We start from the raw sequence: 26,749 nt of genomic DNA on the forward strand, positions 1-26,749 counted from the left end.
GAGCGCGCGTACTGCATGGGGCAATATTGGCCATACGGTTGTCGGTTACAGAGGTATTGGAAATCGACGGAGAATAAACTCCGGTCAATAACGCGCGGTGGGCACAATACAACAACATAACAACAACAACTACTCTACAACAACAGCAGCCGCCTGCCGTCCCCTGTTCGCCGTCCGACAAAACGATCGTTATTATTTTCATACGTTTTAGCCGCGATCGTGAAATCTACGAACGGTCGAAATGGCAAATACACACATCACAGCGGTATATCGTGTATTATTATATAGGTATTATTGTTGTGCGTATACCTACGCGCGGCGACGTGTCTTGCACTCTTGCGGCACACGAGCGCTACCTATTGCCCCGCCATAAACTAACACCGGACGAAGAAAAAGTGGAATTATTTATTTTTCGATTGTTCTCTCGCGGCACGCCGCCGCGCCACGTAAGCAGGCATTACAGGCAATAGGCATTCACATTTCACACGCAGGCGGGCGGGCGGGCGGATACCATATATACTCTCGGACGTACCGGGATTTTCGCACACGCTTAACGCGCGTCGCCACTGAAAATGTTACAACTGTCGGACGTTGCCCCCCAACCCCACCCCACATCCGGGCAAGATAACTCCGGTACTCCGCTACCCCCACCGACGACCAACCCCCCACCGCCGTCCACCACTTCATCATGGGTCGTCGGGTCGACCGCACGAAAATTCGATATCGTTATTCGTTTATACGAATGCAAACGGTTTGCCACACCTATCATAATGTCGTCACAACGACGACCGCAAAATAATGTTAATAAAACATTAAAACTGTTAATGCATGCGGATGTGAATTGTGAGGGCGTAACGACGATAGCGCATACACGACAACGACGTAGGTCCGCGCGATTCATAAATCGGTTGGATCGGTTGACGCGACGGCGGTGTCGCCGTCGAGAGAACAGGCTACGTAGCAGCTGCGGCCGGCGCGAGTGTTATCACCGGCGGCCATCGACGGTGTAGTAGTTGACTGTAGTCATACCGGTGCCCGCGAGCGGCAGGGGAACATAAAATAAAAGTGCATCGAGAAATAAAAAAATAATAATAGTAAAAAAAACGATTCTCGGACGCTGGACTTGCAATTCCGCACAATTGACAGCACTGGCGTACAGATCAATTAAATGTATAAAAAAAAAAACTTATTCATCCCGAATGTTGTACACGGGCAGAGCGGGACGGTACCCGCCACTCTATAGCACGCCCTCGCCACTGTCCCGTCACTCTCTCTCACTCATTCGCTCTTCTCTCCCGCTCTCTCGGTACTCGCTCTCTCACTGGTCATGTTATTGATGTTTCGCCGCCGATGTTTTAAAAATACAATTTCGTCGGCACTAAAAGATATAAAGCGTGCGTCTGGAGACGAGACCCGCCGGGTTTTTGGCGCGATTCGTCCGCCGGCGTTTCAACCGGTGGTCGAAACACGGCCGTCACAGACTCGCAGATTTGGTAGCAATGCATTGGTGGAAATCTCGTGGTCTAGGGAAACCGCCGACGTTAAGACACGATATATACATTAATACATTATAATCCCCATGCGATGCGTACGCAATGGTCACAGACCACAGCGGTAGTAATTATATTATCAGTAATGACGATAATTATATAAATATAATTCCAACAGGAATCCCGCTGTCCGTCGAACGCAATCCGTCTTGGAAAATTATTTTTTCAAAAAAGACGACCGTACACTGTACAGCCGGGCGACGACGACGACGACAGCGATAATTATTATCGTTACCGTCAAATCAAATCGTTATTACATGCCATCGAAATGTACGCGTGTCGCATGTCGTTTCATACACCGCGGCTCGACCCTCCGGCGGCTGCGGATCGTCCGAAATCGGGTGGGCCAAATGGACGGGTAGCGAACGAGGGGTAGACAGTGGACTGGCGCGGGAGAGGGGAGTGAGCGGCATCGCCCGCCCGTATACACGCGTATGCATACCAACGCGCGCACGCGCGTATGTGTGTATGTGTGCGTGTGCGTAATATGTCATACAGACGGACGTGTAAAAACATTGTGGTCAAAGAAGAGAGTATAAACGACGGCGGCGGAGGACGCCGCGACGATATACCGTATTATGCGTTATTGGTCAAATTATCATCCTGCCAGTGCCGCACGTAACGCGTCCTGCGATTGGCCGACGCTTCCGAGACCCGCTGGACGGAACGCGGCGGGCCCGACCAATCGTGTGCTGCGTTACGCGCTGCCCGTAAACTCGTAAGCGCTACCCAAGATACAATGTCGATGCCGCGCGCGGGCGCGATCGCGGCGCGCGCGCGCGTGTGTGTGTGTATGTGCGCCAGCGCTCGTACCCTACTTCGTACCCGGCCAACCCCACCCGTCGGAACCGGCAAATCGTCGACGGCGCCGCTCGCCGTCATGGTTCGTGTGTACACCATAGCGCCGATCCTGTGCGTGCGGGCGCGAGTTCGTGAACGCCGCGGCGTACCGTCAGAGAGTGTGTGCGGTGTTTGTGTATTGGCGTGTACGCGGATATGTGCGTGCGTGTGCGTGTGTGAACTGCCGGAGGATTTGCTTTTGACTGTTAAACGGGAACACATAATAATAATATAATAAAAATAAAACAAAAATTACACAAATAAAACACAAATTAATGTTATTGGCAATAATGTAAATAGCTGGATAGGTAGTATAATAGTATACCGTAAATGTAACCCACATATAGTAATAGTGACGGTAGTAGTGTATTTAATAACATAAAATTTAGAAATTTGAACGGATTACGAAAATCAAAATACATTGAACCGAGTCCGGGAACGTCGCTTTACACGACACACGGTGTGCAGTACTATTACTACTACTACTACTACTACTACTACTACTACTACTATACTACTACTACCACACGGAGTAATACTACCACTACCACTATAATAATATTATACTACTACATATTATATACATATATACTATTTTTATTATTATTATATTATTATCGTTTGTTGTTAAAATTTTCGTTTCTTATCCGGACACGAATCTCTCGTTTGTCTCGTTCGCAATAGACATCGTACGATTTTCACGTCGCCGTCGTTGTAGTTCGCGAGTGCATCAACACGCACGGGACTGGAATTGAAACGCGAGTCGTTGCCGCCGCCGCCGCGTAACATGCATTTTGGCCGCCGCCGTAGTTGTTCTGACGTTAAAAGTGTCACGGCGCTTACATGAATGGTCGTCGTTCACGTTGTTGCCGCTTAGCTACAATGCAGCGATATCATCACATGCCGAATATAATATGATGTGATTGTGTCGAGAGACTGTCCGGTAAGTTTATTTTCTTCCGTATTTTCCCCCCAAACAACGATTATTGATAATTTAATAATCGTCCCGCGATTGTTTATCTATGTTGTTGTTATTATTATTATGATTATTATTATTATTTATTATTATTTATTATTATTGCTTATTAGTTATTACTGCTATTATCGTTATTATTATTGTTATCGTTGTGCGCGTTGTGCGTGTACACGGTTTATCGGGGGCTTGCTCGTAGACGTTTCGCTTATCCTGTTTTTATAATGATTTTCGCTTTCGGCATCAATTCTGTTCGTTTTCAAGTACGGATGAACCGTGTTTTCGGTAAAAAAGAAAGAGCCGCGTCAGCGATCAGCGTGCGTGCGAACGCGTAAATCTGTACGCGTCTGTTTATATTAAATTATATATATATATATTTATACAGACATACATTTACACATATACACAATACATTAAATACGTTTGTATATGTATTCCAATATCCCATGTATACATACAATAGTTATCTGTATATGTATACATACGCACACACACGCGCACGGGTAAATACGCTTGTGTGTGCGTGTGTATGCGCGTGTGTGAGAGTACCGCTGCCGCCGCCGCCACCAACACCGCCACCGTCACCGCCGCCGCCGCCGCTGCCGTAGTAGTAGTAGTAGTAGTCGTAGTCGTCGTCGCCGTCGCCGTCGCCGCCGCTGTCGTCGTTTTGTTTGTTGTTTACACGATGGTGATGCACAACGCACAGGGATAGACAGTGTACAACACGGACCGCAACCGTAAATGACGCAAACGACACGGAAGGGAAACAAATAAAACGCCGGGATCGCCGTCCGATCGGGCTCGTTACAGTTTTTCATGACATTTGGTCGTCCGGTACGCGTCCCGCCGCGCCGTGCACGTCGCCGCCGCCGCCGCCGTCGTCGTCCCGTCGCGCCGCACGAACTTCGGCCGTAATTTGGTTTTCTTCTATTCGCCGGATCCGCCGTTTGCGTGCGTGCGTATAATATCGTTCGCGCGGACGCGGTCGAGAACACGCCGACGGGATAACACCCGTGTTTTGGTAAGGCCCCGATTATACGTGTTCGCTTACTATTACTATTACTATTATGGTTGTGATTTGCATTATTGTTGTTATTTTTGCACTATTTTACGTACTGGATAAGGCGATCTTGAGTTTTTGATCGAGTCTCTTTCATGTTGTGGATATGTCTATTGTTCTTTTTATTTTTGGTTGCCTGCGTCGTCTTCACTCTACAGTCTACCGTAATGGAGATTTATTATTCCATCGACTGCTGCAGAGCGATTTATTCATTTGTCAGGTGCTTGGATTACCTTTTTGTGTTTTTACAAATCAAAAATGTTGTTAACGATTCTCTTTAATGTGACATATCTTTATGTAGGTTAAGTTAGGTTATGTTTATTACCTTACTTAAGGCTTTTACAAAAATACGAAATACATCCTTTACTTAGTCAAGTAGTCACTAGGCTTGTCCTTAAAACGTTTCAATATGACCCACTCATTTTATGACTACCTTACTATTTTTGATGTTTCACTAAATGATATTGGCAGCCATAGTGGTGAAAGTATAAAATATAAAAGTAAATTAAACCTTCAGGAATATTTCGTTTTTTTCTCGGTACCTACCTATCTATTTTGATTAATATAAATAGGTACTACTCCGATGAATTTGTTTTTTATGTTTAATCTATGTATGTAATATACCTAGGTATAAATAGTTAATTAAAATTATAAAATACTGTATGCATGAAATAATGTAATACCCAAGATATTTTATTAGCACTCTTTTTTTGATCTACCATTGTTTAAAGCAATGTTTGAGTGAGCAATCTACTAATACCCACTTTCACGATTAAATGATCAATACATTTGAAAATGTATAATAAATTATACATGTATAGTATACTTATACATTAAAATACATATTGGTACACAATTAAAATATGTATCTGTATAGATATACTTAAACTGTGTTATAATTAGAATATTATTCTTAAGTATACTGGTATTAATAGCATTAAGTATGAGGAATTATCTTATTAGATACCTATACTGTCAGATGCATACTTAACAAGTTTAACAAGTTAGATAAAATCTATCGTTATTACCTATATTAGTACCTAGCATGGAAAGTTTGTGACTTATACTTTATTCAAGACTAGGGTGCGATTACTCTCACACGTGAAGACTTAACCACCGAATACAGTCATATATGACGTTTAAGCTCTTAGTGATTGGTCACAATTTTTGTTAATTATTGTATACAGCTGTTGTGCCAATGTTATTCTAATTTTTGCTGTTTGAGTTACTTATTAGTAGTGATGCGAGGATACTACCAGTTATTGTTAGCCGAGATGTTCACTTTTATCCTGAATAGAGTTTAGGTATAATAAATACAGAATATGAGACATAATAAGAATATAAATTGACTAATGGTTCGTTAAACGTCATTCAGTGGTCAACTAAATTTAAGTTAACCATTGCCTAGGTAAATAATTAATCAATTTTTTAAGTAACTCTGCAGTTTATATTGTTGTAATTTCATATAATATACTCTTATCTCTTCATAGTTCTTAAAATCTTAAATTAAAATCAAAACATCTTGAGAATTTCAGTATAATATTGTAGGTACCTATTTATATTAATTTTATTCAAGATAATATAAAAAAAAAGTTATAAAACCGTCTATCTATAAACTAGTACCTATTTATCACTTACTTTTAATTTGAATTTTTCTGTTTTGATTTCAGTCGTCATATAGGTAGAGTAGGTTCATGCATTCAGATCTATTGTAAACATATATGAACTCATCATAAAGTACCTATTTAAAAAAAACTTCAACCTTAAGAGAACATACTACCCGCATGCATTGTCTCCGTCTTACAAATGTACAACATATTATCCTAAAACTGTTTTGTGTGTAACAACTTTACTCGCTCTGTATTTATAGTAGAATTTCCAAAATACCACAACGCATAGAGAAGAACTTTATTTATGATGTAGTGCCTTAATTTTTTTTGATAACACTTAACAATCATTTTTAATAAATAAATTTAAAAATAACAAAATAAACTTAATGTTTTCAAACTGATAACTTTAACTGTATTTATGTTATTCCAAAAAATAAAAATGCTGTCACAAACAAAGTTCTTCCCTATGTGTTGAGGAATTTTGGTAATTCTATTATAAATAGTAGAGCGAGTAAAGTTGTTACACACAAAACAGATTTAGGCTATTTTGTACATTAGTAAGATGGAGACAACACATGCAGGCAGCTCATCCTCTTAATGAATTTACTTATGCTTTCTATTCTTAAATTATATATTTTCATAATAATTCAAGTATCTAACCCCATAGATACTATATTTTAATGTATATTATACGTACCTAAGTACTTACTTTGCTAACTTCTAAGTTTAAATTAATTTAAAAGCTAACAAACCTTAACATTTTTATTTGATTTCACAATACCTATTTAAAGTTGTCATATATTTATCACTTATATTTTAAATTGTGTCTTGAAATCCAAAGTTTTTGGAATACCAGTTAAATTTTTTTTGATTTTCTTAAACTGCAACCAAAATCAATAGTTTACACAAATATAATCTAAAACCTAAGAATTAAATAAACTGTTGACAAAATCTGAATTGAAACCAAATAGTACCTACACTGAATATTGTTCGTTGGTTAGCATGCGCATACAAACATTTTATATTGAGAGTAGGTACCTACTTACTTGTTTCAGAAATTAGAATTAAAGGTTAACCTATTATTGGCTTCAAACCCGACTTAAAATCTTACTAATTTATGTTTGCTATCCAAGACGACCAAATATAAATATAATTTTTCATTACTATAATAAACCTCGTAGTAAACCGCGAATAAGGTATGTTAAACTTAATGAAACAAAGTGATACGTGAACCTCAAATTGTTATTTTATATTACTTCAGACAATGTTTATATATTCTACTTTTGGTTTTGGGTCTTCAAAAGTAAAATATGGGTTGTAGTTATTCGGGTTATGGTTTTACTTAAAAATCAAGTGACATATGCATACCTATTGATTTTGTTGTGCCTAGTGCCAAATTAGGTTAAGCCGAGCATGAATTAAATTGAAAGTAGGTACCTACAGTGGCGTATCCAGGGGGGGGGGGGGTTAGGGGGTTGTAACCCCCCCCCCCCCCCCCCCCCCGAAAATTGTTCAATATTTAATTAATTTAATGATCGACCGACACAGCACGCGGCACCCAGCGGTCACCATTACACGTCAAAATATTATAACCTTTAGATTCTTGTAACTTTCAAGATAACTTTTCGTATAGTGTACGACGCACGTATAAAACTGACTAATAATTAGCAAAACCCGAATTACATGACATTATGATACTTTTATTTACATTGCAGTGCCCATTGTTTAAATTTAGCAATAACTTTTAGCTGTAAAGTCCCAGAAGTAAGAAATTGTATGGGTACTATACAAAGTGTAAGTACTTTTTTCGGTTATCCAAAAAGGCAAAGTATATTTTGCAATTATCAATAGTAGAAATATTTCTACAGACTAATCGTTTTAAACTAAAAATTTATGTGCAATTCGATGGGTCGATCGCCATGATGCAGTTATATTATTTGAAGAACTTCAACCAGCCATTTTACATGCACTAGATAAAATAACACTTTGGCCAGATTCTGACACTTCTAGTTCTGCAAGTCATCTACTTACTGCGATAAGACAGTTAAAATTTCAAACAGCTTTAGCTATTTTAGTGAAAATACTTTCCATAAGTTTTCCTCTCAGCCGATATCTTCAAACAGTAAATCTTGATCTAAAAACTGCACTAGAAGCTGCATCTAATGTTCAAAATACTATTCAGGAAATTAGAGAAAATTGTGATGTAGAGTTTCAACAGTTATTTTTATCTGTGATAACATTGTGTGAAAAATTTGATATTACTGTTAGTTTGCCACATCAATGTAAATCAGATAATCCAGACTATTTTTTGAGAGTCTCAGTATTCATACCTTTTATAGATAATTTTCTAGACCAATTGAACGATAGATTTATATCACACAGGATTGTCTTGAATAATTTTGATTGTATTTTACCTAAGATAGAAATGAAAATATCTGAAGAGATTAAAGGTAAATTCAAACAATTAGTAGAAACATATCAAGATATAGTTGATGAATGTACCGATTCAAATCTAAATGATAATTTTATTAAACGGAGAATTAGATTTGTGGTACACTAAATATTCAACTTTAACATCTGCTGAACTCAAGAACAAAAATGCTATTGAAGTATACTTCCAAACCTGTCCAGATGTTTATCCAATAATATCTAAGCTTCTTCAAATATTTATTACACTTCCAGTATCTACTGCCACAGGAGAACGATCGTTTTCAACACTCCGTCGTTTGAAAACTTATTTGAGAAATTCTTCTGGACAAATACGTTTAAATGGTTTAGCCTTACTTAATATTCATCGTGATATTAACGTGGATATTAATGATGTGTTAGATGAACTTGCTAAAAAATCGAAATGAAAATTGAATATAAATTTATAGTTTGAAAAAAAAAATATTTACATATTTCAACATTTTATAGTCAGCGTTATACACATATAAAATATTTAATGTATGATGATTTGTTATAATAAAAACACACAATTCAATAAAATGTTATATGTTACACTTTTATTAACCCCCCCCCCCCCCCCAAAAAACAATTCTGGATACGCCACTGGGTACCTATAACATGATATCTTAAAATTGTTTTAATTTATATTGTTCTATAAACTATCACACTTAAAGAAATAATATTTAAAATTAGGTCTGCACATGATTCTAACATCATTATGTATGTATGTTTATAATCTGTCCAGAATAAAAAAAGCCAGTTACTAGCATATTGAATGAGCTCATACGTTGGTCGACCTCCCCTAATGCCAAAATCTGCAATGTCGCTGCTCAGCAGCTTAGCCACCAAGTATAACTACACTTGGTGGCAAATGAATGGAGGTTGAGTAGAGGTAGCTGTATCAGTAATGGGGATAGAAGCATAGTTTCAACACATTTTCATCTTTCAGCCCGGACATTCTTATTATGAACATTGTAATATAAAAAAAATGCTAATAAGTCATAAATTCCAATTAAAAATAATCAAATCAATATTTATTTAATATAAAAATGAGTACTATATTATTTGTGTACCTTATATGTATGAACAAATTAAATTACTTATTTTAACTGCATACATACAAGCCATTATGAAATTATAATATTTAGCTTGACTAATAAAAGATATTTAGAAGTTTTAAGTAGAAAAGTTAACTACACTTTTTCTACCTAATTTTAAATGATCCTATCTTAATTAAATAACTAATCAGTTCTACCAAGTACCTACATACAATTGAGAAATTAACAATTACTTCCTACTTATTCACAAGAAGTAATTTACAAATATTTTATACGTTTTATTTTCAATTAGGTTTTTCAACCTACCTATATTATTAATTAATTTTGGTGTGTGTATTATTTTAACTTTTACAGCTGTTGCTTATTTGTTTACTAAAAAATAATATTTTAATTTTTATATAAGTATTTCAATATGATGTAAGATATTTAAAGATAAGCATAGGCGGATATTGGGGGGGGGGGCTTAAGCCCCCCCTGAATGTAACAAACCACACTAGATGTCAAAATAAATTGTGTATTTTAATATACCTATATTTACTTGGTGCCTCTGCTAGAATAAAGTAGGAGTACTGAGTAGCCACTAGTTAGTAGGTTGAAGCGTTTAAAAATGTATGTTTACGCTAATGGATAAGACTAAAATGTTAAGTCTCCCCACGGATGTGACCAAATATCCGCCTATGAAGATAAGTCAATTGAATTTATTATTTATTTTTCTGCATAATAAGAAAAAATTCTTTAGAATTACATTTATATTAAGTTTTAGAGTATATAAGTAGTTAGATACCTACATGCTGTTCAAAAATGTTGGAAACAATTATTAGATTAATCAGGACTGATAAATGATAATCTGATATAGTTAATAAGATAATTAAATATTTTATCTAATAAATGTGTGGCAGTGTTAGATATCTGTTATTACTATATGTATGTATAATAATATACAAACACTAATTAAGGAGTTTCCAATTTTTTTGAACACCTTGTATATGTAAACCATATTTTCATGTGAACAAATGGTTTTGATGTGTTGTGTTTAATTTCAGTATATATTGAGAAAATTGTTCAAAATGTGTTATACAAAGTAGGTATTCTATTTAAATTGTTTGACTGTCTAGTAAATATATTTAAAAATAACAAAAATTAAACAATATAGATTTTGAAGTTTAAATATTCCTAACTACCAGCTTATTTAAGTAATATTTCTATAACTGTATTTAAATAATGATAATAATGGAAAAGTGATGAAACATTGAAATATTTAAATTAAAAAGGCTTACAAATAAACAGTATATGATTCAGATGATCAGTGTGTACACTATTTATACCGAGATTTATACTTACATGCGTTAGTAGCCATTCAAAATGATTTAAAAACAGATTCAATAAATATGTACTGTGTAATGTTACATAGGGTACAATTATTATATTCTTGATAAATATTGTAGGTTCCTTTTACTATTTGATAATTTATTATTTTATCTACTATTATAACCATTTTCCCTATAACTAAATATCAGCTAATATTTTCTAAGATTTTTTTAACAACTCTATAAAAAATACATGTCATTTAATCTAAACAGGTGTAAATCAATTTCACCTAATATGATCTTATTGGGGAAGATCATTTTGATTCTACTAGGTACCTAGTAAAATTAGCTGGTGTAGCCACAGGGCTTAAGACTGTTATCAAAAATTTTAGATACCCTGTAATTGTTTATCCTTTTATTTTGATATTATAGTAAATTGTTACTGTTTGTCAACAGGTTACTCAAATTTATAGTTAACTTTTAATTGTTTAAAATCCACTGATGTAGTTTTTTGTTTACCTGTTGCCGATTGAAATTGGTTTTCAATATTTTTTTATTTTTTAAATTTAGCCAAGAGCCACTAATGGGTGGCTGCTTATTCAAAAAAATTCATGTTTCTATTTTTTCTCTTATCATATAAACTTATTGTGCTACAAATAGTATAGATTGTCTATGTCAAATAAAAATATATATAAAAAAAAATAAAATGTATTTAATTATATTTTGTAGTTTATGTATATACCAAATTAGTATTTTGATTAAAGTGTATAATATGTCGTATACTCATTAAATACATCATTGATTGATGAATAGAGCGCAGATTTGATTGAATTACAAAACCAACCAATTATGCACTAAACATCTGAAATATGCATAAATATATGCACTAAAATGTTCAAATATGCATGAAAATAATAAATTTGAAATTATGAAACTTCTATAGGTACCTAAGTACTTTTTTTTTAAAATATCAATGTTTTGTTACTAGTTTTAATCTATAAGAAAAAAAGAGGAATCAATTAATATCAAAAATGTATACTAAAATTAATTTATTTAGGTACCTTAATCATTTGTGCTTTTTTTGTAGTTTTAATCTATAAGAAAAAAATTACTTTCAAAATATATTTGGGGAAAACCGTTTATATCTATACCTTTTACTTTATTTCAATATTAATTGAAACTATAAAAATCTAATATTTTTTTATTATATTAGGGGTATAATAGTAATTATTTCAAAAATTTCTAAGAAAACACCAAAATATGCACTAAAAGATGAAATATTATACAATTAAAATTGTAAAATAAGCCTTAAAAATAAAAAAATGGGTATATTTCAATTAATGATATGCACCATAAAGTTTCATAGTTTAAATTGTTGTGTTATGAAACAAGTTCTGTGTTCAGTTGGCATATCATACGATCAATAAGAATAAATATATGAATGCATATAAGTCCACGCTCTATTGTTGAATAATTATCAATAGTGATTGCATTTGGGGATAATTTATTTTATTTTCTATAGTCTAAAATGATATAATTTTGTTATGTTATTTGACCATTTATTAAGCCATATAAGTGATTTTAATTATTTGGTATATCGTAATTTTAATAAAATGTTAATTTAACATTACAATCATATGATTTGGTTGAGGTTTTATTTTTTGGTTCCAATAAATGGTTGGTTGTATTCATATTAAATTGAACAGTAATAATACAAGAGATATATTATAGATCTTTATATTTACTACTCCAGTTTTAGTAAAAAAAAAAAAGTATTAGGTAAATCATTTAGGTATTTGTTGACGAAGCATATATATTTTTAGGTAGTAGGTTCTCTTGAATTAATAGATTATATATAATGACTTAATATTTTTACGTATAACAACCTCAAAAACCATAATTATAGAATTATTTTCAAAATATGTATTTTTATTGTTTTGTTAACCCTATTCTACACTGTTTTAATACCTACTTATTTTTTTTATAAATTATTCATTATAATTTATTTCATACTAGAAACTATTAAGTACCTAAGTAATTTTAAAAATATATATTTTAGTAATTATTAATATTTGATTGATAAAATATACTTAAGTACCTATTCTACACGCATTTTTATTTTGTAATACCTATATATGATAATATGTTTGTATGAATACTAATTCACAAAAATAGGATTGTGAACATTTTTAACATTAAGCTTAAAATAAACTAGTTCTTCGTAATTTGAGTATGCTGAAAGAGGAAAAGTTATAACGGTTATGTTCATAATAACAGTCGTAAGCGTATAGCTTTTCCCCTTTTAGTGTATTCATATCAACAATCAACATTCAACATTTTTTTTTTAATAAGAAACATGTCATTTTTATGCATCAACTGTATCTTTAGACTATATTTAAATTTGTATTAATAAAATGTTAATTTTTATAATATTCTTTTAGACTGAGCCAAATTAATTAAAACTTTATCTGTTCTAGGAAATAAATCCAAAACTGATTAATTACGATTACATCAAACAATGTCAGACGGCGACACCAATGAAGATCTGCTAAATAGCAGTATTTAGTTGGTTCAGAAGACTATGGATTCATATGAGTTGTTTGGAGAGGATGTGGGTGGAAACATGTTGGAAGGTTTATCTGAATTGGGAGGAGATAATTTCACAGATGTGGCAGGTCGTGGTAGTCAACCCCCTGCAAATACAGGTTATACCCAATCGCAACCATATCAGTTACCTGGAGAAATGCATGGACACCAAGGGGAGTCACCACTACAAAAACTTGCATCATTTGGACCCCCAGGTGGTGCAGGGCCAAGTGCACCAGATTATAACCCTGGTAATCACATGGATCACTTTCATTCTAATCACTCTGGATCAGCTTATGGATCAAGTAGGGTTTCTTCAGGCCTAAGACCTAATTTAGGACAATCTGGACCGCCACAGTATTCACCTTATTCAGATGCTGCAGCAGGCATGTATGGTGCCACTGATCAAGCTGCTTTACAAGCTTGGTCTAATTATCCTGCTCCAGGTATTAGTAGGCATTATCCACATATAGCTCAACCATCTTACAGACAACACATGAGTTATCAACAACAACCCAGTCAAGAAAATCAACAGAAACCGGGCCAGTATGTATCTATGATGACTTCACATCAAACTCCATCTAGTGTTTATTCACGAAGTCAACAACAATCAATGGCACCTTATCAAAATATGATGTATTCAAACACTTCACCAGGGTATTCTGCGTATGGTCATCAACAGAACACTACTACTGTTTCTTCACGAATACCACCACATCACATGCAACAATATCCACAACAACAAATGCAAATGCCTGAAATTCCTAATCCTCAAGCTCCATCAAACTACAATCATTTACAAACGCAAATGACTTCTCATCCAGCATTTTCGCAGCAACCTCAACCACCTCAACAACAGCAATCTCAACCACAACAACCACAACAACAAATGCCACAAAGATCATTAGGAATTGATGTACCTAGTAATCCTTCTTACGGTCCACCTAGTGGTGGTAACCAAAGTAAACCTCATACTTCTCAAGGAGGAAGCCCTCAACCGCAATACCGTGCACAGTTTCCCCAACTGTCACCACAAATGTCTCCACGACCTCAAATGTCACCTAGGCCACAAATGTCTCCAAGGCCTGTAATGTCACCAGCAAAACCAACAACACATTCACCACACCCTCATTCCGCTCAATCTAACATGTCTCCAAGGCCTGCTACAGCATTAACCCCAAAAGCAGTGGCTACTTCCAGCCCATCTCCTTATGCTCAACAGAGTACTCTTCAACAACTTGAACAAATGGTGATGCCTACAGTAAATACTAATACAACCACCGATTATCCAGGATATCGAAGTGGCTTACAAGCTAATACTTCTCCACATTGGCAGTCAGCACCAAGACCGCCTCATAACGGAGGAATGGTTTCTCAAAATATTAACGACCAAGGATTACCAGTATATTCAGCCATGCCATCTGAAGACCAAAATCTGGATTCTTCCAAATCCCAATCAAATTCTAATTCTAGTGGTAATTTGAATATGAATAATATACCTAATATGGGTGAATCAAATTCTATTCCAAGTCAAAATAATCTCGATTATCCTCCTAACGCACAAAATAAATATACCATTTTAGAACCGCAACACATTCCTGTTTCACATTCTGCAGATATGCCTCCAACTCTAGAACCACAAACAAATATACCACCAGCGCAACAGCAGCAACAGTTACAGCCAACAAGCCAGAACCCAAGTTCTATGGAACACATGGGGTCTAACAGTATGACTTCTACTGGTATTGGGTATAATGACTCAATGTCACAATATCAAAATGGTAATAAAATGGAAGAAATGATCGGCAATCAACCACCCGATGCACCTCAACAGATGCAGCATTCCCAAACTTCAATGTACGATCCGAGAGGCCCTCCACCTCCAGGAATGTACCATTCTTCACCAATTAGTCATCAACAAGAAATGGCTGCATTACAACAGCAACTTCAAGAATTATATTGTATGCCACCTTCTGGGCCTGATCATCAATTAAGGGTACTTATGACTTTTATATTTAATAATTGATTGAATTTAAATGTGAAAAAAGTTAAAAGCCGACTAATATTACATTATTATTTGTAGGATATTTTGAGATATGTGTATGTTATGCATTGGCGCAACTATAAGGGGGTGCAGAACGGTCTTTAGTACCCCTTGTTTTTTACGTCTAACTATCATTATTATATTGAAATACCAAACATTTTATGTTTTTAAAATATAAACTATAGCATTATATTATAGCACCCCACGTTTTAGAGGTCTAGTTGCGCCTATGGTGTTATGAAGTGTACTATAGTCGCGGCAACGAAAAATGAGCGTTGGTACCGCGACCCGTTGTTTTTACCCACTCTTACGGCCAATGATTCTCAACATAGTGCAGCTGTCGTGCTGCTACGCGCTGTACCTACTGTATTTCAAAGATTGATAACCACTACTAATAAACTGCCGCTTGGCGCATGACGGTCAGCGCTCATTTTTCGTTGCCGCGACTATAGTATGTATGACAGGGTACAGTCAGGGTTAGGTAGATGTATTGAGTTATATAGCGTTGGTCAGTAGTCTGTTATGATAATTAAATATTTAAATAGCTTTAAACTTTTCAATTCTTAATGTTTGTTAAAGTATTAAAAAGTAAAAGTAAAGTAAAGTAAAAAAAAAAAAAAATAGCACTAAGTATTTTTATTTGAACCAAAATTGTATGTGTGTTTTTCTAGATAAATCATATTCAAGATAGGATATCTATTCTGCAGCAACATGAAGCAAATGATCAATGCATGGGAGGTGTACACTGTCCAGTTGTTAACCCTATGTATCAACCTGCCATCATGGAACCGGCTGTACCGGTGGTATGCATTTGTAATACTTAAAATTTCTATTTATGAAATTACTTATAAAAATAACTTATATAGGTGTCAGGTCGTGGAAGAGGAAGAGGGCGAGGAAGAGGTAGAGGTAGTACTTCAGGTGAAGGCCGAGGGACACCTAGACCAAGAAAAAGCAGGAAAAAAGCTCAAGAGCCTGAGCAAATTCCATTTTCTCCTCCCTTATTACAACCAGAAATGCCAACACATCCTATGGTGCCACAAGATATGATGCCAATGCACATGAATATGAGTCCTGGTATGGCTCAACCTCATCATATGATGGCTCCTGGAATGCCACATATGGGAATGCCACCTAACCCCATGCATCATGAACATATACCACAATCGTCTATGTATAATAATTCAGATTCTGCATACCATCACCATATGCAATCCTTAGGATGTCCACCACCACAACAACATGTGCCTCAACAACCACCTCCTCAACAGTTGCCACAATTGCCTGTACAGCAACCCATAATACCATGTACTTCTGAGTCACAAATAGTATCTAATGCTGTTCCTTATCCAGAGCCTATAATGCCTCCGGTTCACCTTGAACAACCTATACAAATGTCTCCTGAACAACAACCACAGCCACAACCACAGCCACAACCACAGCAACAGCAGCAGCAACATCTACCATCACAACAGCCACAACTAGAGGAATTGCAACAACAACAAATACAAGAACCACCAATAATGCCTCAGTCTCCAGTTGAATCAGAATCACTATCCCGTGCTGAATCTCCTTTGATGGCACAAATAAACCAATCTCCGCCACCTGAATCTGAAGTACTGTCACCACAACCTCCAACAGAAGTAAAAAAAGATTCTGATCCTGATATTCAATCACCAATTGGAAGTCCTATTGTGGAAAAATCAGTAGTAGATAATGATGACACTTCAATTGTTTCACATCAGTCTAGATCACTATCACCGGCGGAATTAAATGAACCACAATCTCTTGAACGAGATTGTTGGTCTGGTAGTGAACATGATCCTCCTCCACCAACATTGACCGCAGAAGTTTCGCCTCCAGCTTCTCCAAAAGCTGAAAATGAAATAGCCGAATCAAGTATTTTTAATTTCACTGAAGATGAAGAACCTCCCCCACCACTTCATTCACTATCTGATGGATCTCCTAGGAAATTAAAAGGACTTCCAAGGTAATTAATTTGATTTATAATCATGTAATTGTTATTTGGATTGTTGTTAATAATTATTTATATACATTTTAGAACGAAGAAATTACAATCTCCAAAAACAAAAAAGCCTAAAGCAACTAAAGTTCCTAAATCTAAAGCAAAAGATCGTAAGAAAAAAGAAATTATTCTAGAAGCTGAAACAGTTGAAGAAACTCCTCTTCCACCCCCAAAGCCTAAAAGGTAAATTTAATTTTTAAACTTAAAATTTTACTAAATATTTTATGATATTTCATCATTGATGAAAACTAATCATTTTTTATTTAGTAATTTATTCAATTTACATTGTCCAGTGTTTTTATCGTTATCTGTTTATTATAAAAAAAATGTTTTGAACGTAATTGATTTTAATTAGTTATTAAAAATAGTATGGTATATTTCCTGTATAGACAATCAAAAAAAAAGAAAAACTCTACACCTGAAAGTAAAGTATCTGAAGAAATAGATCATAGTAAAAATACAATGGAAATTAAGCAAGAGGGAACAATTGATGAAAGTACACCTGATGAACTGGAAACTAAAGTCGATGAAACAGTTGAAAAGGAGTTAGATGATACTGAAGTCGATACAAATCTCGAAAAGAATGATAAAGAAGTTATAGCTGATGAATCATTGGCAGACGTAGAATCATTGCCTGAAAGTCAACCAGAGCAGCCAACAAAATCTTCAAAATCATCTAAACGTAGTACTGATCGAAAATCAAAAAGTCGTAGCAGTCGTGCTTCCAAGTATGTTTGAATAAATATGTATATTATGTGTATGTATATTTTACAATCATAGGGACAAGTAGGGAAATTTTTCTGGAGGGGGAGGGGGCTAAAATTGTATCACCAACACAGACCTTAATAATTGATATCTTAAACTAAAGTATGATTTAAAAACTGGGGAGGGATAATGTTAAATTTACAGTTACTTAAATAAAAACTAATTTGTTTTATATATTCTTATATTAGACGGAAGAAACCTAAACCGCTGGTAACAAATGAATCTGAAAATGATGAGCCTAATGTTACACCACCACCGTCGCCTGAAGGCGATGATAATGTGAGTATCTGAAATTGTTTTTCTTTAATTTAATAGTTTATCTCCTCTTCTGTAATATTATATTTTATATACTGAAAAAAAATTGAAATATATTTATGTATATGATTCTTAAAATTGGTCTTACAATTGAATAATTATTTATATTAATTATTAGAAACGAAGATCGGGTAGACATACACAGAGAAAGAAGTATGTTGATGACATTATGTTAGCTATGTCTGATGAGGATTCACGAAAATCTTCTTCTCCTCAACGTTCTAAGTCAGCAGTGTCTGGTAATGTAAATGAAAATAAGCAAACAAGTCAAGATAAAAATGGTAATGGAAGTAATTCCATTAAACCCAATATGGTATATATAGTAAGTAATAAAAATTTTAAAATAGTAAATATTATATAAAAAATATAGCTGTTTGAATTTAGATTGCATAAAAAGAATTATGTATACAATATAGTGTCATCATGTGCATACCACCAAAATTAATTATTTGATTTTATAAGCAGTCAATTTTAAAAATGTATATATTTCAGAATGTAACTGATGAGGATTCAATGGTTGTTCAACACATATTAGCTGTACGAAAAGGTACAAGGGAAGCCACTAATTTAAATAAAGATGATAAAAATTCACCTAGTGATAGTGAAGGTGAAATTAAAAAAGAAATTGAAGAAGTTCAAAACGAAGAAAAGTCAGATGAAAACCTTGATGAAAAATCTGAAAAGAAGTCAGAAGACCTACCCGAAGAAAAATTGATTGTCAAACCTGATGAAATATCAGATAAAACTATAAAAATAGAACAAGATGAATCTGAGAAAAATGACGAAACTGAACAAAGTTTAGATGAAAATGAAGATAGTTCCAAGAAAACTATTGAAATGGATGAATATTATGTAAAATATAGAAATTTTTCATACCTTCACTGCGAGTGGAAAACAGAGGAAGAATTATTGAAAGGGGACAAGAGAATTGCTGCTAAACTTAAGCGATTTAAACAAAAAATGGCAAATAATACTAATATTTTTGAAAATGTAAGTCACATTAAAGTAATGCAAAAATGTGTTATTTATAATATTGTATATTCATTTTAGCTCGAAGAAGAACCTTTCAATCCAGATTACATTGAAGTAGATCGTGTTCTTGATGTATCGGAACAATTAGAAGAACCAAATGCTGAAAAACCAACTAAATACTATTTGGTAAAGTGGCGATCACTTCAATATGAAGACAGTACATGGGAATTAGAACAAGATGTTGATCCAGCAAAAATTGAAGTATTTGAAAGGATAAGATATACACCACCAAAAGATCAGTGGAAGGTAAACATAGAAATATTATAACTATGATATAATTGAGTTATTTAATATGATGACTGTAGCCATGCTAATATGAATGTTTATATTGTAACCGTATAAATATTTAACATATTGATAATATATTACGTCTGAATGTTACTTTTATACAGAACTCCTGAAATAATTAATAAAAGTTACAACATGCTAGTATTAAAAATAATTATATAACCTTACATAGTATAAAATATTTATAGATTTTCAGTTTTTTAGTTTTTGGTTCAATAATTACCAAAATAAAGTTTTTTTCTGTTTTAGCCTAAGAAAAAACCATCTCCTAATGATTGGGTGAAATTAGATAAATCTCCCGCTTATAAAAGCAACAACACCCTTAGAGAATACCAATTAGAAGGCCTTAACTGGTTACTTTTTTCTTGGTATAATGGGTGAGTTCAACTTTCATTTATTTATTGTTTATGAAACGGTATCTTAACTTACATCAAATAATGATTAACCACTTTAGGCGCAATTGTATCTTGGCTGACGAAATGGGTCTTGGTAAAACAATACAATCATTAACATTTATTCATGCTGTTCATGAATATGGGGTGCGAGGACCATTTTTAGTTATAGCACCATTGTCAACTATTCCAAATTGGCAAAGAGAGTTTGAAGCATGGACTGACTTAAATGTTATTGTTTACCATGGATCGTAAGTATATTTAAAGTTGTATTATATATATATACTGGCCTCAAATAATATTGATTTGTCATTAATCAAATTTTAAGTATTAAATAATTAAATGTAAAATATTGTTTATTATTTTTCGGGAAAAAAATTAATTAAAATTTGGTTTGTAGATCTCATAGTAGAAATATGGTACAACAATATGAAATGTATTATCGAAATGAAAAAGGGGCTATAATTAAAGATATATCAAAATTTGATGTTCTTATTACAACATTTGAAACCATCATATCTGATTGTATGGAACTTCGAGATATCGGTTGGCGATTATGTGTTATTGATGAAGCTCATCGTCTTAAAAATAGAAACTGTAAATTGTTAGAAGGGTTGCGTGCATTAAATCTTGTAAGTTTTTTTTTTCAATTACTTTTTATTGGCAAACAACTTTTTAACTACTACTTGTGTTCCTAAATATTTATTTTAATTTAATCTTAGGAACACAGGGTTTTATTGTCTGGAACACCACTACAAAATAATGTAAATGAGCTATTTTCTTTACTTAATTTCCTTGAACCAACACAATTTTCAAGCTGTGAAGATTTCTTACAAGAGTTTGGTGCTTTAAAATCTGAAACTGAAGTACAAAAACTTCAATTGTTGTTAAAGCCTATGATGTTAAGAAGATTAAAAGAAGATGTTGAAAAATCAATTGCTCCTAAAGAAGAAACTGTTGTTGAGGTAAGCTTTAAATTGTATGATAATTAACTTTATATTAAATATATAATTTACAGGTGGAATTGACTAACATACAGAAAAAGTACTACAGAGGAATTTTAGAGAAAAATTTTTCATTTTTATCAAAAGGAACAACTTCAGCCAATGTACCAAATCTTATGAATACAATGATGGAATTAAGGAAATGTTGTATTCATCCTTATCTATTGAATGGTATTTTTTTGTGGTGTTAATTATTTTTAATTTTGTAATCTATAAACTCATTTTTTTAAAAGTATGGTTTTTATTTTGTAGGTGCTGAAGATCAAATTCAATATGATTATCGTAATTTAAACGGTGACGATCCAGATGTTTATTATAAAGCTTTAATTCATTCATCTGGTAAAATGGTATTAATTGACAAATTGTTACCAAAACTCAAAGACAACGGTCACAGAGTTTTGATTTTTAGTCAGATGGTACGGTGCTTAGATATTATTGAAGATTATTTAGTGTACAGAAAGTAAGTTTATCATTTTAAATTAAAATATTTTTAGTAACTTATTTTGTTCCCTAGATATCCCTTTGAACGATTAGATGGAAGGATTCGAGGAAATTTACGTCAAGCTGCTATTGATAGATTCTGCAAACCTGACTCTGATAGATTTGTATTTTTATTGTGTACTAAAGCTGGAGGATTGGGTATTAATTTGACTGCTGCTGACACTGTTATTATTTATGATAGTGATTGGAATCCACAAAACGATCTTCAGGTAAATTACTATTAAGTTAGATTAGCGTATGTCTTAATAATGTTGAATAGAAATAAATACTATTTTAATTGTAAAATATATTTAATTATTAGGCTCAAGCACGTTGTCATAGAATTGGTCAACAGAAAATGGTTAAAGTGTATAGACTTTTATGTCGGAATACATATGAAAGAGAAATGTTCAATAAAGCGTCTTTAAAACTTGGATTGGATAAAGCAATTCTTCAAAGTATGAACACGGCACAAGGAAAGGATTTAAACAACAAACAACTTACTAAAAAAGAAATTGAAGACTTATTAAAGAAAGGTTCAGAATCATATTTATTATTTATTATTTTATTTTTAAACAAAAAAATTTATAATAATTGTAGGAGCTTATGGTGCTGTTATGGAAGAAGATAATGCAGGTGATAAATTTTGTGAAGAAGATATAGATCAAATTCTTAGACGTAGAACTCAAGTTATCACATTGGAAAGTGAAAAAGGATCGACCTTTTCAAAAGCAAGTTTTGCGTCTAGTGGCATTCGACAAGATATTGATATTGACGATCCTGATTTTTGGAAAAAATGGGCCAGAAAAGCTGACATTGACACATCTGAAGGAGGAGATCAAGTATGTCATACAACTATTAATCCTAATGATATTCTCTGTAATTGATTTACCATTATTTTGTTCACAGAATGATTTAGTAATTTCAGAACCACGCCGACGTACACAAATTAAACGTTATGGCCATGATGAAGCTGTTATGGACATGTCAGAACTGGAATCATCAGGTTCTGCTGATAGTGATGTGGACAATAGCCTAGGAGTTGGGCGTGGAAGAGGTTAATTTAATACTTTTATTTATTATCTAATAATAAAGTAAATTATTTTTTAATATATTGGAAATTGGTTTCAATAGACTACTTGAAAAATTATAACATTTAAATTAGTACAACTTGAACTCAACGGTGTATAATTTAAAACTTAAAACTTATAATAAATTTGCATTACAATTGTTAAGAGAAACGTTTAAATTATAGCCTCTAAACAATTTTTTTAATTTAAATGCAAAGTATTTATTTTTATATTTTTTTTGATTAAAAAAACATTATATATATATATATTATTTGCATTAGGACGCCGGACTAGAAAAAGCAAAAAATTACGCACTAAATTTATACCTGATGATTATGTACCAAAAGATGGAGAAGTCGCTTATGGCTGTTGGACCAGAAGTGAATGTTTTAAAGTTGAAAGGGGAATTCTAACTTTTGGGTTTGTTTATTATTTTTTATTAATTTGTATCTTAATTAATTTTATGTATTTACGTATTATAGTTGGAGCCGTTGGCCAGAAATCATTCAACATAACGACTTTCGTGAAGGATGGAAAGAAAGTGATGTGGAGGATCTTGCTCGGATTGTTGTTAGTAATTTATGAAATTATGATTATATAGATTTAAAATATTGTTTATATGAAGTTTAACATAGGTTTTAAGATTTCCATAGGGCTAGTCGTGGTAGTGTGTTTGTAGTAAATTATTATTTGTGTGTATGGAGATCTGGTTGTAGACAAGACATATTTTCACATTTCTATGCATTTGTATGCACATGTTAACAATATAATATGTTGCTTGTAATCATATATTATATCACTGGTAAATGGATCAGTTTTCATTTCATCATGGTGTTCGATCAAATTATATGATTTTAACATTGGCAATTAATCGAGTTAATATGTTTTTATTTTTATCACACTACAACTTTTTATTTATCCAAAGAAGCATATTAATAATTCACTATTAAATATGCAAAATGTACTATTGCCAAAATACTGATTCAGGAGAAGCAATTTTCTGTATGTTAACATTTCCAATAAAAACAAACCATTTTGAAAAAAAGGTTTTTTTTAAAATTATTTAATAATATATTTATATTTTAAACGATTCCAATGTGTTATTTAATATTCTAAAGTTATATTTTTAATTTAATTCAAAACTTAATTACAATTTTTAAAATTACATTTTAGTATGTTTCGAAATAACATTTTTACTTCCCTATATATAAGTATAGTATAGGTGTTTGTACAACACGAGTAAAAGTACATTTTGGCATAACATAAAAAATAGTTTGTTTTGATATAGTTAATGATTTGTTCCTATTCTTTTAACATGGGCAATAGTACGTTTTGGCATAAAACTGGAACAAGTACGTTTAGATTTTCTAAATATCATTTTATGTATGACAAAGGTTTGTTTTGGATAAACCAGTCATTTTGAATCACAGATTCGAACAGGAAATAGTATGTTTTGATCTATTCGGACGATGCTAATCGATATAACGATATTTTTTCCATAAGGCACGATACCTAACTTGTTTTTTGTCAATTTTGGCTATAGTACGTTTTGGATTTCCACCCCACAATTTGTATGTCTAAATTTGTTTGTAAGGTGTGCTTAGGATCTAAAGAAAACAAGATGAGGAATCCAAACCTTTTTTTAAAAATTCATATTGTGTAACTAATTATGAAATATATATTATTAAAAAATTGCATTTGGTTTTATAGATTTTATATTGTTTGCGTTTCTATCGTGGGGATGAAAAAATACGGTCCTTTATTTGGGATCTCATAACACCGGATAATATTTCAACCGACGATTCTCCTTCTCATGGTGGTAAGTGTTTTATCAATATCTAGTACCTAGTTATTAGAAATTTAAAATAATGGTTTATCCACGACCACACATCAATCATTTTTTTATTATATCTCCCCATTCTGCTGACCCTAATTTTTCTAAATGCATATTATTGTAAATTTATTAATATACATTAGATTGATAAATAAAGAAAAATTTATTAGCTTTCATACTTTTTTGCTTAATTTAAGCATGTCCAATGATATTGAAGAAAAATGAACTTAATGAAGCTTATATGTAAACATATAATAATAAATAATATCAATAATCCTTAAAAGTAGTAATATTACAAATAAATTATTTGTGGTTTGTATGTGTGTGTCGTAAGACAATCAAGCGGGAAATGAAATTTTAAACTCAATTATATCAAGAAAAAATGGAAATCTTAGTTTTTAGAATAACATAATATTACTATTATTTATTATCATGTGATTGGTAAAGCTTTTACGCACGTTGCAACAGCTGAATATAAATTATAACACCCAAACATTCAATTATTTGTTTTCCTAGGTACCTGTGAAAAGAAGTTTTACTTCTAATAGTAAAAAAAATGTTATCTAAATTAAAATTGTTTACCTCTTTTATGCTGATATTATTGTCCAGCACCCACTTATTATTTTTACAGTGATTATAATACAATTAAAAAATGATGTCAGTCAGCTATTTGTAAAAACTATCAACATTAGTATTATATATTTTTTTGTTCTGTTTAATCTTGTATTATATCAACATGAATTAGTTATTTACTACTAATGAAACGTCATGATCCCTTTAAATAGAATTTTTAAATGTTCCATTAGAAAAAACATGAACCGATTTGTCAGGATGATGATATCTTGAGAGTAAATCTGCAATAAACATTTTAGGGCCAGGGATATATTCTAGTGTAATATATTTTAAAAGTCTTAACAACTTCCACTATAACTTTACCGAAACTAAATAAGTCTTTTTTAACAGTTTATGATTGTATGGACTGTAATCATTCTTCCATAAATTAAATTATATAATTTTTCACAACCAAAGACAATGCATAGTAGCTCTTTTTCTATTTGGGTGTACACCTCCTTTCACATTCTGGTAATGTTCTTGAATTGAATGATACTGGTTGGTTTTTTTGCAATTGACCAAGCACCTAAGTCATGACTTGAGATTCATCACACTGTATAACTATATCTAATTTACTGTCAAAACACCTTTAAGACATGGGCTTGAGATAATTTTTCTTTTATTATTGCAAGGGCTTCACTATGCACCTTAGACCGATGCCATTCCGTTTTATTTTTAATTAGATTTTTCTCAACGGTTCTGCTAGCTGTGAGTAATCAGGGATCCATTTATTTAGGTAGTTTGGCATACCTAAGATTTTCTTTACCTCTTTTTTGTTTGTTGGGTGGGTTAGCAAGCTCTAAAATAGATCTGACATGATCTGGATCTAAACTCATTCCTTTTTCTGAGAACTACACAAGAAATTTTAAATTGAAGGTTTTTAATATAACGTTTTAAATTTTTTTCTGTTGCTTTTTTAACTACTAAATTTTATATTTCATTGTGTCCTGTCTTCGACTTAGTTATATATTATTAAGTCATCAAAGTAAATTTGTTGGTTTAATATACCACTAAATGTCTCTTTATTGTGTTTCTTTATTGTGTTTTTGAAAATGTTTGTGGAGGAATTAAATCTAAATGGATATCCGTTTAATTTTCACCTCCTAAATGGTGTTTGGAATGTACAAATATTACTTGATTCAATGTCTAATTCCATATACCAAAACCCATATTTGAGATCAAGAATAGAGAACCATTTTGTATCAATGAAGTTAGGTATTATTTTTTCTGAAGTTGGTAATGGATAATGCTTCCTTTTTATTACTTTATTTAATTCAAGTGGGCCAAGAAAGATTTGTAGGTCACCACATTTTTTAAATATTGTGATATTATGGACCCAGTCTATAGTTTGGTAATCTACCTTTGAAACTATGCCTTTGTTTTCTAAATCAATTAATTTATTTTTTAACTTGTCTTTATTTGTCATTGGTATTCTTCTTCCTGTCTTAATAACTG

The 26,749-nt window shown here is 32.8% G+C and overlaps 1 protein-coding gene across 5 annotated transcripts in view; it reads left to right on the forward strand.

Moving 5' to 3' along the window:
* Positions 1-2,515: 2,515 nt before the first annotated feature.
* The window catches only part of LOC132934336 (chromodomain-helicase-DNA-binding protein 7), a 45,291-nt gene continuing 21,057 nt past the window's right edge, over positions 2,516-26,749 (forward strand). For 3 of the 5 annotated variants that reach the window (XM_061000640.1, XM_061000638.1, XM_061000642.1), the window contains exons 1-23: positions 3,992-4,384; positions 13,324-15,428; positions 16,148-16,279; positions 16,343-17,466; positions 17,539-17,685; positions 17,892-18,230; positions 18,456-18,546; positions 18,701-18,904; positions 19,075-19,572; positions 19,633-19,860; positions 20,152-20,279; positions 20,357-20,545; positions 20,695-20,926; positions 21,017-21,259; positions 21,313-21,469; positions 21,551-21,758; positions 21,813-22,008; positions 22,101-22,314; positions 22,379-22,620; positions 22,688-22,835; positions 23,130-23,268; positions 23,331-23,418; positions 24,559-24,667. In XM_061000640.1, the coding sequence (XP_060856623.1) occupies positions 13,428-15,428; positions 16,148-16,279; positions 16,343-17,466; positions 17,539-17,685; positions 17,892-18,230; positions 18,456-18,546; positions 18,701-18,904; positions 19,075-19,572; positions 19,633-19,860; positions 20,152-20,279; positions 20,357-20,545; positions 20,695-20,926; positions 21,017-21,259; positions 21,313-21,469; positions 21,551-21,758; positions 21,813-22,008; positions 22,101-22,314; positions 22,379-22,620; positions 22,688-22,835; positions 23,130-23,268; positions 23,331-23,418; positions 24,559-24,667 (7,057 nt within the window). In that variant the 5' untranslated portion in view covers positions 3,992-4,384; positions 13,324-13,427. Of the gene's footprint in view, positions 3,334-3,991; positions 4,385-13,323; positions 15,429-16,147; positions 16,280-16,342; positions 17,467-17,538; positions 17,686-17,891; positions 18,231-18,455; positions 18,547-18,700; positions 18,905-19,074; positions 19,573-19,632; positions 19,861-20,151; positions 20,280-20,356; positions 20,546-20,694; positions 20,927-21,016; positions 21,260-21,312; positions 21,470-21,550; positions 21,759-21,812; positions 22,009-22,100; positions 22,315-22,378; positions 22,621-22,687; positions 22,836-23,129; positions 23,269-23,330; positions 23,419-24,558; positions 24,668-26,749 lie in introns of those variants that run through there. The other 2 variants (XM_061000641.1, XM_061000639.1) reach the window with 2 other exon arrangements.

The sequence above is a fragment of the Metopolophium dirhodum genome, chromosome 1 (assembly GCF_019925205.1).
Source record: "Metopolophium dirhodum isolate CAU chromosome 1, ASM1992520v1, whole genome shotgun sequence".
Classification (NCBI taxonomy): Eukaryota; Metazoa; Arthropoda; class Insecta; order Hemiptera; family Aphididae; genus Metopolophium; species Metopolophium dirhodum.